Genomic DNA, 14248 nt, shown 5'->3' on the forward strand with positions numbered 1-14248 from the left:
ATATTTTCTTTGCTTGAATGAAACTTTCAGAATAATATAATTTTTCTATAATCTTGAAAAGTAAAAATAAAACTTTAACTTAAAAGCAGGAAGAATAGAAAAATAATTAAATTAAAAAGGTAAAAATTATATTAATTTCACGATAAGAATATGTGGATGCACGACTGGAGGAAAAAAGAAAACCAGCACCTCCTTCCTCCTTTTAACTACCTGACGTCATTTTCAAACAATCTTTGGACTTTCTTACATTCCGGGCTTCTGTATAATCCACATTTGGGAGATTTTTCGTTGGTTGTTATTTTGCAAAGCCAGAATCTCCCGCTTTGTGGGGCTAATTAGGCTATTTTTGTACAAACAAGGTGTTTTTTTTTAAAATTTAATTCAACATCTTAGGACTTTACTAATTATCTTTGCAATAGACCGAGAAAACTAATATTTATCTTTCAAAGGATTTTTACAATGGATTCATGTAAATTCAAAATTTAGCTGAATTTGTCAGCTTCCGAATGCTGCTGTGAAAACATGTTTCGTTATAACTTTTTTTTTATGTGCACAAATATTTTTTTCCTTTTGAAAATTAACTTTAGGGCTTAATCTTTCAAAAATACAATCAAAAAATAGTCGAAAACCTACAAAACATTATGATAAACTGACTTTCAAAATTATGTCCCTTTATTTTTCTCTGCCATTTTTGCCCATACAATATTAGTTAAGTTTTAAGCCTTCACATTAATCAGGTATCATAAAGGTATCATAAAGTATTAAAATGGACTATAAATACTATAAAATACTAAAAAGTACAAAAAGATTATTATAAAATACTAGTAGGCACAAAATCTACTTTTAACTTACCAAAAGTACGATTATGAACTAAAAGGTATCATAACGTTGTAACTGTCCTATAAATACTATAAAATAATAAAATCTACAAAAAGATTATTATAAAATAATAATAGGCACTAAATCGTCTTTTAAATTCTCAACCGTACTATTATGAACTAAAAGTATCAAATTATATAAAAATGTCTGATAAATACTGTAAAAACCGAAAAAGTACTAAAAGATAAAATACTAATAGGCATTAAATCTACTTACAAAATACGAAAGGTACCATTGTGAACTAAAAGATATCACAGAGTATAAATGCCCTACAAATTCTATAAAATACTAAAAAGTACTAAAACATTATTATTATAAAATACTAAAAGGAACTAAATCTACTTTTAAACTAGAAAAGGTACTAATATGAAATAAAAAGTATCATAAAGTACTACATGTCCTATAAATAATAAAATACTAAAAGTATTAATAGGCATTAATTCTACTGATAACTTACGAAGGGTAATATTTTAACTAAAAGATATCAATCATAAAGAGTAAATGTCCTTAAAATAACAAAATGTACTAAAAGATTATTATGAAATATTAATAGGCACTAAATCTACTCATAAATTTCCAAAAGTGCTATTTCGAAATAAAAGTATTATAAAGTACAAAATGATTTATAAATTTACTTTTAAACTACCAAAGGTACTATTATAGACTAAAAGGTATATAACGTACCAAATGTTATATAAAAGAAAATTATAAATTACTAACAGGCACTTAATCTACTTATAAATAATCAATGGTACTATTTGGAATTAAAAGGTATCATGAATACTGAATGTCATATAAATACTATAAAATACTAATTTATTTATATTTAAAATACTAAAAAATACAAAAAACTATTACAAAATACTAATAAATACTAAATCTATTTTTAAACTACCAAAGCTACTATAATGAACTTAAAAGTATCTTAAAGTACTTAATTTCCTATAAATAATATAAAATACTAAAAAGTTTATTTTAAAATACTAATAGGCACTAAATCTATTTATAATCTACCAAAAGTACTATTATAAACTTAAAGGTATCATAAAGTACTAAATATCTTCTAAATACTATAAAATACTAAATACTAAAAGTTTATTAAAATAACTTTACTTTAAAACTACGAAAAGTACTAGTATGGACTAAAAGGTATCAAAAATTACTAAATACCATATAAATACTATCAAATACAAGAAAGAACTTAAAGATTATTATAAAATACTAATAGGCACTAAATCTGTTTATAAACAACCAAAGGTACTATTATAAACTAAAAGGTGTAATAAATATTAAATGTTCTTTAAAAGCTAAAAAATACTAAAAAGTATTAAACGATTGTTAAAAATACTAATAGGAACCAAATCTACTTTTAAACTAATGGCACGAATATGAACTAATAGGTATCATAAAGTACTAAATATCCTACAAATATTATAAAATACTTTATTATCTACTTTCAAACTACCAAATGTACTATCATAAACTTACATGTATCATAATGTCCCAAATATCCTATACATACTACAAAACATTAAAATGTACTAAAAGATTATTTAAATAAATACTAATAGCAATTTAATCTACTTATAAACTACAAAATATATTATTATGAACTAAATGGTATCATAAAGTCCTTAATATCCTATAAATACTATAAATACTTATAAACTACAAAATGTATTATTATGAACTAAATTGTATCATAAAGCCCTTAATATCCTATAAATACTATAAAATACTTATAAACTACAAAATGTATTATTATGAACTAAATGATATCATAAAGTCCTTAATATCCTATAAATACTATAAAATACTAAAAAGTACTAAAAGATAATTATGTAATACTAACAGGAAAGAGTTGAGAGTCAGACAGAGTAGACCGAGTCGGTGGCCATGGGGAGAAAGACTGTCCACGGTAATGGTTCACAGTAAGGGAAGGTGTCGAATGTAAGAGTCTGGGACTAGATTTGCGACTTTCCACTGGGGCAAACATCTGGAATGAAGTTGTTGTAAGTACCACCGAGACTTTGAGTTGTACGAATCTTTAATTGCAGCTTTTCTGAGGACCCATCAAATAAAGACCAAGAATGATCTAGGTATGTTTCTCCATTAGTCGATGTAAAACCGCAGGGAGTTATTTGCTATTGTAAATGCTGCATTTCTGTTGTTAAACTGCATCTGTTAATATATCACCAATGTTGTAAGTGTTGCACACGCATCAATACAATGAACAATAGAAAAACCAGATTAGAAGATCACAATGTTAGACGGTCATAAACGAACACATATATACACGTCATATAGATGACCGTGACACGTATATACAAACATATATACACTCTGTGTACACACATTTATTAGAACATTTTATAGCACTAGACGATACACAGATACGGACACGTATATTTATCTATATATCTATAAAAGTGAAAATGTCTCTGTGTGTGTCCGTGTGTGTACATTTCTCTACCAAACTACTTTGTCAATTTTCAGTCTACAGACTCGAGAGTTGACATAAGGGGTATTGAGATTTGGGAAAATCTTTTTAAGAGGCTTTCGGTCAGAAATTTGGCTGTAAATGGGTCAAAGTTCAATGATTTGACCCTTGAAAACTCTACCAAACTCCTCTGCCAATTTTAGGTTTAAACACTTGAAATTTTAGATGTAAATTACTTGTACTTGGCTCAAACTTTTTTGATTTGAGCCCAAAACAATAAATGTTTAGGAGTCAAAATTAGGGTCAAAGTTTTAAAAAATGTGACCTCTGTGATCTCTACCAAATTACTCAACCAATTTTTCGTCTAAACATTTAAAATTTTACATAAAGTGTATTCAGACATAGGGCAAGCTTTTTAATCGGTTTTTGGCTGAAAATCTGGTTGACAAGTAGTCAAAGTTCAAAAGATTTTAACTTTGCGGTCTCTAGCAAACTATTCAGCCAATTTTGAAAATTTACATAAAGGGTATTCAGACATGCAGGAAGCTTTTTAATCAGTGTTTGGGCGCAAATTTGATTTTCAAGAGGTCAAAGTTGAAAGAGTTGACTTTTGCAGACTCTACCAAACTCCTCCGCCAATTTTGGATCTAAACACTTGAAATTTTAGATGTAGGTTACTTGGACATGAGTAAAAAATATTAATATATATACATATGCACATAAAGTTATGAACGGTACGTAGGGCCCAAGCAAAGATGGCCTGAACGTTATGTTACGAGCCACGTTACAACAATTTCTTTTCTTTTTTTTTTAATTATATGCCTTAACCTTAACCACAACATCGCCAACTATGTCACAACAATTTCATTTCTTTTTTATTTTGAAATTTTATACCTGGGTATAACTCTAACCACAAGATCTCCACCTATGTCACACCTATGTCACAACAATGTCACACCTATGTCACAAGAATGTCATGCCATCATTTGTGTAGTATCACACCTTTTTGTTTGAATAAACAACTGTTTCTTCTTTTTTTCAGTTGAGTATTATGCGATAGGAGGATTCCAAGTGGTCATTGGCCTCATGTGTGTTGGCACCGCCGTGATTACTTATCTCTTCAAAATTGGTAAGAATTGGCTCTGACTCTGAATTTCTTTAAAAATTCTATTTCAAAAGGTTTTATAAATGACTGAAAGTAACGTTTATATTCTTTTCTCTTGCACAAAAATGTTTACTATCTTATAGTATTTATAGGACTTTTAATACTTTATTATACCTTTTAGGTTGGTTGGTTGTTTTTGTTTTACGGCATATCAACCTTTTTCAGGTTATTTAATGCCGAATCTAGTTATTTTGAGGAACGATTTGTAATGGAGTATATTTGTTTTTTTAAGTCGGATTCTATTTCACCCATAGTTGGGACCCTAACAGGTACTACCACTCCGGGTCAGAGTGGACCTGGAGCAATGGCAATTAAAGGGTGGCTCCACACTCCCCAAGGCCCGCAAGGTGGGGCCTCACCATCGGATATAGTTTTAGGTCATATCCAGGACCATGATACCTTTTAGTTCATGGTAATGCCTTTTGTACTTTATAAGTAGACTAGTGGGGGTGTTCGGTGTTGCCTGGGTTTTTCGGTGGTGTAGTAAGGATCCATAAGGGGAGGGCGTCAAGACAACTATAGCAGGGGTGTCTGGGTGTGTGTAAGTGGTGTAGTAAGGACCCCCCCCCCAAAAAAAAATAGCCGGGGGGGGGGGATCAAAACAACAGTAGGCAGAGGTGTTAAAAAAACGTGGTAGCAGACTGGCGGAGAAAAATAGGTTTAAAAAAACGTGACGTCTTTATATTTTATCTATCGGGGGTACCCGGCGTTGCCTAGGTGTTTAGAGGTGTGTGTTGGGGGAGGGGTAAATCAAAACGCAATGGAACATAAAGAATAAGCGTGTTTAAATATTATATATAAAAAATCAATGTTAAAACTTCTTTAAAAATAGGAAAAACAGCAAAAAGAAAACCCCAAAAAACTAACGTAATGCAAACGAACGATGTTAAAATTTCTTAAAATTGGAAAAACAAAAACAAAAAAACGCGAACGTGGCGGGGGAAAAAAACTAAAAAAAAATGAATGTGATGCAAAACGAACGATGTTAAAACTTCTTAATCAAAAAACAAAAAAATAGCGAAGGCGAAAAATCGCATAAATAACCCTTTTTCAGTAATAAAAGTTTAAAAATCGAAAAATAAATTATCTGATACCTGAGATCGAACCTGCAATCTAAAGATAACAAAGCTGCCACTTTTAAAATTGTGTCATGACCGCATCTAGGTCGCTTTTTATAATATTTAAACTAATTCAAAAACCAGCGTCTTTTGCGCATGCGTATTTGCCTAGATTGTAATGAAGGAACGCTAACCCTCCCTGTAGAAAAGTGTCCCGTTGAGGGTAAAGGAATAAATGTTTTTAGCCAATTTTTCGATATTTGTCGTCCGAAGGTTCGAGCTTCAAAATGATATATATCTGGTGAAAATCCGTCGCCTCTGTCGAAAGTCTTTGCGAAACACACACACACACACACACACACACACACACACACACACACACACACACACACACACACACACACACACAAAACACACACATTTTGCCTTTAATATATATGGATAGATTTAGTGCCTTTTAGTATTTTATACTACCTTTTTGGACTTTTTAGTTTTTTATAGTATTTATCATACGTTTTAATTCATAATAGTGCGTTTAGCACTTCTAGTACTAAAAGATTTAGTACTTTACTAGACTACCCGTGACCCGTTGGGTCAGTATGTTATATTAGCTATGGAATTAGTGTATGAGCGTGACACTTGTGATGTAAAGAAAATAGTTTTTTGTGACATAATGGAAACATTTCTATGAAAGTATACTTAAATGACAAAAGTATATAGATAGATTACTATGAGTCGTCCTGCTTATAATTTTTGAAAAAAACAAACAAACTTACAGCCATTGAATTATAAGTGGTTTGCCATACTTATAGGTAAATGTGCACTGAACAGATACCATAATACTTAAAGTTAAATTTTTATATATCTTTTAATTTAAACGCAAAAAAAAAACAAACAATTGGGACACTGAAAACATACATAATAAAACAATACGTTTTATTGTCGCATTGATTATTCATTTGTAACGAAAATTAAAAAAAACATTTTCGGGGTAATCTATTTATGTTGGTAGTGTAGAAGAAAATGTATGAATGTTTTTAAAGAAAGGTGTATTAAAAATGGAAAATAAATTATAAAAAAAATGAAGGCGGTGGATAAATCGCCGTTGCAAAATGCTCTTATGGTTGTCAACCGAGTAAAGTAAATTTATTTGTAAGAAAATTGCGTTGAAATAAATTAAACGTAATACGGAAATGAACAATGTAAAAAATGCAGAAAGTATTAACGATTGTTTATTTGCATAATTTAAACGCGAAAAAAAAAACAATTGGGACGCTGAAAACGTACACAGTAAAACAATAATTCTATTGTCGCGTTGATTATTTGTTTATGTACGCATGCGCAACCGGAAGTTATAAACCAAATGTTGGGGTACAACACCCGTTACAAGGTTATTTGAGTTTTATAATTATATAGATTGTACCTATGATATCTTTTGATACTATATAGTACTTTGTAGTATCTTTTAGTTCTTTATAGCATTTATAGTAGCTTTAGTAAAATATATCTTATCTATGTTATAGCCTCATGCAGTCTTCATTTTCGTTTTTGATTTTTATTTATTTGCATATTTAAGGTAGACAATTCCTATTATATAATTCAATTGAAAAAGTAAGTTTGTGGTGAAGGAATCTTGATTCCTACGAACGCTAAAAAAGAAATGGCATAATTGCCATACTCTCTCCTTCTCTGCTTTGTTTGAATTAACTTTCTTCTTCACTCCTCAAGGAAGTTTTCACAGAAACGTGTGAACTAAAAAATATTTTCAACCAATGAAAATCATCCTAAATCCCGAAAGTAACACATATATGTAAATATAGTAAGCCAACCCCAATTTAGAAACTCCCATGAAATAAACAGCACATTTTCCTCTTTAAAATATTAAGAAGTAACAATTACATAATTAATAATATAAAATATAATATAAATATAAAAAATATACAAATATAAATAATATAGAATGAATATTATAATATATTATATAATATAACATATTTTATATTATACAAAATATTTTTATAATATACAGGGTTTGCCAAAAGAAGCTAACGGATTTAAAATTTGATTAACTTCCTCAATATTTAAGTTATGCTTACCAATTTTCATATGTAGGTAGATGAGCTTCTCCGTGATTTTTTGAGATATACTACGATATCATAGTCTACTTATTCTAATTTTATTTCCGCAACTTAATCTAGGGTATGTTTTTCACAAGGTCTAATGTCCACCATTTTCATTTTCACACTCTTGTGCTCTCTGCAGGGCATTGTCCAGCAGATCACTTAATGTTTCAAGGCTTATGGTCCTAATTTCCTCCTCTATATTATTTTTAAGGGCATTTATTGTGGCTGGTTTGTTTGCGTATACCCGTTCTTTGAAGTAACCTCAAAGGAAGAAATCTGCACATGTGAGATCTGGCGAGCGGGGTGGCCAATTTATCTCACAGCCACTAGAAATTATTCGGTTGCTGAATATGTCCTGGAGTAGATTTAATGTTTTTCGTGCCGTATGCACCGTTGCACCGTCCTGCTGGAATTGATCGAGAGACCCCAATTTTACTTGATCTCCTTCTTACTGATGTGGATGGATCCTCGGCCACACTTTCTGCTAATCTCTGACGATTCTCATCACTTCTTTCCGTACAGGGTCTACCAGATTACGAGAGGTCACATACAGACCCTTGCTCATGAAATCGAGCCACCATAGCTTTTATTGCATTGGGAGAAGGGGAATTTCTTGTGTTGATTTCGTCGAAATTCTCTGAGTTTCTGATATTGACTCATTCAACCGAAAATACGACTCTACAATTAATATTGGCTCGTCGGGAGTGTAACGACTCATGACGACCTTGGAAGGGTTAATCTAGATGATTTGAAAAAATAAAAAAATATATATAAAAAATTAAGAAAATTATTATTATTTTTTTAATCATCAGCTTCTATTGGGAGACCCTGTATAATAATATAAAACTTTTACTATTAAAATACATTACATGATAATTAGAAAATAAATTGATTCTTTTTAAGCGTTCCTGGAGAGTTCTATAATCGAACAGAAAAGTGTTGGGTTTTTTTGCAAGGGCCCCAGAAAGTACCAAGTTGTACTGTTCCATTTTAGAAATTCTAGAATGTTTCATTTTCAATGACTGTAAATAGGCGCTAATAGTGTCATAACTTCAGTTATGAAATCAGCTCTCAGAATGAACGCTATTTTAGGGCAATCTTTCAACTATTTATGATTCTGGCTTATTTTTCCTGGGATAAATCTAGCCATAAAGAATTTCTGAAACACGCCAATTGCAAACGCCCTCACAAAGAACTGGGCTCTTGGTAAATATTGATTTTCTGATCTTATGTTTTGACTAAAGTAATATTATTATTTCTCAAACATGATTGTTACTTACACTGCGTAAAAGCTAGATTAACCTAAAGCCGGATTTATCTCCCTTGTTTTTACTGTTTACCTGTTCAATAAATTCTTTTATTTTTCTCCTTAACTTCTTTTAATTTTTTTTCCAATATATATTGTCTAGACACGTTCTTGCACGTGACAATACTAACCCAACTTTCCTTGTTTTATTTTATTGCAGACTATTATTCTCATCTTACTTAGATGTTGTTTCACGACGTTTCGGCCAACTATTTCTCTGGCCTTCGTCAGGTGATAAGATGAGGATAATAGTTCGCAATAAAATAAATTAATAAATAATACTCATCTCAATAATGAATTCCAATTAAATAATATATATTTTTTAATTGAATAATATATATATTTCAATTAAATAATATATATATATTTCAATTAAATAATATATATATTTCAATTAAATAATATATATATATTTCAATTAAATAATATATATATTTCAATTAAATAATATATATATTTCAATTAAATAATATATATATTTCAATTAAATAATATATATATATTTCAATTAAATAATATATATATTTCAATTAAATAATATATATATTTCAATTAAATAATATATATATATTTCAATTAAATAATATATATATTTCAATTAAATAATATATATATTTCAATTAAATAATATATATATTTCAATTAAATAATATATATATATTTCAATTAAATAATATATATATTTCAATTAAATAATATATATATTTCAATTAAATAATATATATATTTCAATTAAATAATATATATATATTTCAATTAAATAATATATATATTTCAATTAAATAATATATATATATTTCAATTAAATAATATATATATTTCAATTAAATAATATATATATTTCAATTAAATAATATATATATTTCAATTAAATAATATATATATTTCAATTAAATAATATATATATATTTCAATTAAATAATATATATATTTAAATTAAATAATATATATATATTTCAATTAAATAATATATATATTTCAATTAAATAATATATATATTTCAATGAAATAATATATATATTTCAATTAAATAATATATATATATTTCAATTAAATAATATATATATTTCAATTAAATAATATATATATTTCAATTAAATAATATATATATTTCAATTAAATAATATATATATATTTCAATTAAATAATATATATATTTCAATTAAATAATATATATATTTCAATTAAATAATATATATATTTCAATTAAATAATATATATATTTCAATTAAATAATATATATATTTCAATTAAATAATATATATATTTCAATTAAATAATATATATATTTCAATTAAATAATATATATATTTCAATTAAATAATATATATATATTTCAATTAAATAATATATATATTTCAATTAAATAATATATATATTTCAATTAAATAATATATATATTTCAATTAAAAAATATATATATATTTCAATTAAATAATATATATATTTCAATTAAATAATATATATATTTCAATTAAATAATATATATATTTCAATTAAATAATATATATATATTTCAATTACATAATATATATATTTCAATTAAATAATATATATATTTCAATTAAATAATATATATATTTCAATTAAATAATATATATATTTCAATTAAATAATATATATATTTCAATTAAATAATATATATATATTTCAATTAAATAATATATATATATTTCAATTAAATAATATATATATATTTCAATTAAATAATATATATATTTCAATTAAATAATATATATATATTTCAATTAAATAATATATATATATTTCAATTAAATAATATATATATTTCAATTAAATAATATATATATTTCAATTAAATAATATATATATATTTCAATTAAATAATATATATATTTCAATTAAATAATATATATATTTCAATTAAATAATATATATATTTCAATTAAATAATATATATATATTTCAATTAAATAATATATATATTTCAATTAAATAATATATATATTTCAATTAAATAATATATATATTTCAATTAAATAATATATATATATTTCAATTAAATAATATATATATTTCAATTAAGTAATATATATATATTTCAATTAAATAATATATATATATTTCAATTAAATAATATATATATATTTCAATTAAATAATATATATATATTTCAATTAAATAATATATATATATTTCAATTAAATAATATATATATTTCAATTAAATAATATATATATATTCCAATCAAATAATATATATTTTTTAATTGAATAATATATATATTTCAATTAAATAATATATATATATTTCAATTAAATAATATATATATTTCAATTAAGTAATATATATATATTTCAATTAAATAATATATATATATTTTAATTTAATAATATATATATATTTCAATTAAATAATATATATATTTCAATTAAATAATATATATATTTCAATTAAATAATATATATATTTCAATTAAATAATATATATATATTCCAATTAAATAATATATATTTTTTAATTGAATTATATATATATTTCAATTAAATAATATATATATATTTCAATTAAATAATATATATATTTCAATTAAATAATATATATATTTCAATTAAATAATATATATATATTTCAATTAAATAATATATATATTTCAATTAAGTAATATATATATATTTCAATTAAATAATATATATATATTTCAATTAAATAATATATATATATTTCAATTAAATAATATATATATATATTTCAATTAAATAATATATATATATTTCAATTAAATAATATATATATTTCAATTAAATAATATATATATATTTCTATTAAATAATATATATATTTCAATTAAATAATATATATATATTTCAATTAAATAATATATATATATTTCAATTAAATAATATATATATTTCAATTAAATAGTATATATATATTTCAATTAAATAATATATATATTTCAATTAAATAATATATATATATTTCAATTAAATAATATATATATATTTCAATTAAATAATATATATATTTCAATTAAATAATATATATATTTCAATTAAATAATATATATATTTCAATTAAATAATATATATATTTCAATTAAATAATATATATATTTCAATTAAATAATATATATATTTCAATTAAATAATATATATATATTTCAATTAAATAATATATATATATTTCAATTAAATAATATATATATATTTCAATTAAATAATATATATATTTCAATTAAATAATATATATATATTTCAATTAAATAATATATATATTTCAATTAAATAATATATATATTTCAATTAAATAATATATATATATTTCAATTAAATAATATATATATATTTCAATTAAATAATATATATATATATTTCAATTAAATAATATATATATTTCAATTAAATAATATATATATATTTCAATTAAATAATATATATATATTTCAATTAAATAACATATATATTTCAATTAAATAATATATATATTTCAATTAAATAATATATATATTTCAATTAAATAATATATATATTTCAATTAAATAATATATATATTTCAATTAAATAATATATATATATTTCAATTAAATAATATATATATACCAACTTTCTTTGTTTGTACAAATGACTGGAAGCCACTTTTATATTGTTATCTCTTGTATAAAATGATTTGTTAAAAAATTTCGTTTTTCTCAGTTTTTGCATTTACGAAAATCTGTTTATGTTTTAGGTAGCACCTGCTACCTGGTGACCTTTCTATTATCTCAATATTTCATTTATTTCCGCCCATAACACAACTTTTGTGTGGGAGACACTACTATCAAGATTTTTTATTTCCATTTTCCGACTCTTTACACAGTTGGTGTTTTACTAGGGATGACCTTGAAACGGTTTCAAGGTCATCAAACATAACAAGTGATAATGTAAATATTGAGATTTGCTGTTTATCATGAAAAATGCCGAAATAAAATTTGTATTATTTTATTTTCAGGTACAATAAAATATGCAAGTAAGTATTTTCATTTCTTTTTGTAATGTGTTTTCGTTATTTTAATCCGATAATCCAATTTTAAAGTTTTTTGTGTGTCTCTTTGGGTTTTTCTTATTTTAATTTGATAATCTAATTTCAAGTTCTATTATGTCTCTTTGGGTTTTCATTATTTTAATCCAATAATCCAATTTAAAGTTGTTTTTTTGTTTTGTGTGTGTGTGTGTGTGTGTGTATGTGTGTGTGTGTTGTGTGTGGGTTGGTGTGTGTGTAGGTTTACTTTATTTTAATCCAATAACCCAATTTCAAGTTTTTGTGTTTTTGTGTTTTCCTTATTTTAGTTCAATAATTCAATTTCAAATTGTTTTTTTTGTTGTGTGTGTGTGTGTGTGTTTGTGTGTGTGTGTGTGTCTATAGGTTTTCCTTATTTTAATCCAATAATCCAATTTCAAGTTCGATTTTGGGTTTTACTTATTTTAATGCAATGACCCAATTTCAGTCTTTCTTGTGTCCTTTTAAGCTGTCCTTATTTTAATCCAATAATCCCATAATTGACTACACTGGCTGTGATCTTTACACTCATTGTGCTATCAAAAGATTGTTGTCAGCTCTGCAATGATGGAATTCTCCCTCTAATAGCAGTAATACCAAAAATGTGGATGGTTCTACACAAAGCCTTCACCACTATAAACAAATCATCTGTGTGGATTTCCGAGTAACTTAGTTGTTGTGGCGAAATCTCATATGTCGAAATCGACGGGAGAGTTCATATATATATATATATATATATATATATATATATATATATATATATATATATATATATATATACATAAATAATGATTTTTGTAATGGCATGAGAAAGGAACTTGTATTTCGATGTACAGCAGTTCTTCAAAGAAAGTCAGTAAAATGTTACATAAAAAGGGGGACATTCGAAAGAAACGGAAAAATAAAATTGTCTGCAAAGAGATGCTGGACTCAAAGAGTAAATTAAAGATTGCTTCTTACAATGTAATTTTATTATTGGTATTCAGACATATTTATAGCAATATATGATCATTGTTATGAGGGTGCGAGAAAAGACCGCTTTGTAATTTCGATGTATAGCAGCTCTTCACTGAAGAAAGTCAGTAAAACAGTAACACATACAAAAAAGTTTATTGGAAACAGAATTTAGTCGTCTTACTGATATATATATATATATATATATATATATTGTAATAAACTCAAATATATATATATATATATATATATATATATATATATATATATATATATATATATATTAATAAACTCAAATTTTAGGAATGTGAACATCTTGGGCCA

The 14248-nt window shown here is 24.4% G+C and overlaps 1 protein-coding gene across 3 annotated transcripts in view; it reads left to right on the forward strand.

The window, feature by feature from the left end:
• LOC145248976 (uncharacterized) overlaps nt 1-14248 on the forward strand; it is a 54499-nt gene that overhangs the window by 26388 nt on the left and 13863 nt on the right. For all 3 annotated transcript variants that reach the window (XM_080110790.1, XM_080110791.1, XM_080110792.1), the window contains exons 5-6: nt 4362-4448; nt 12923-12940. In XM_080110790.1, the coding sequence (XP_079966916.1) occupies nt 4362-4448; nt 12923-12940 (105 nt within the window). The remainder of the gene's footprint in view (nt 1-4361; nt 4449-12922; nt 12941-14248) is intronic.

This window comes from Euprymna scolopes, chromosome 27 (assembly GCF_053919585.1).
Source record: "Euprymna scolopes isolate OS-2025 chromosome 27, ASM5391958v1, whole genome shotgun sequence".
Classification (NCBI taxonomy): Eukaryota; Metazoa; Mollusca; class Cephalopoda; order Sepiida; family Sepiolidae; genus Euprymna; species Euprymna scolopes.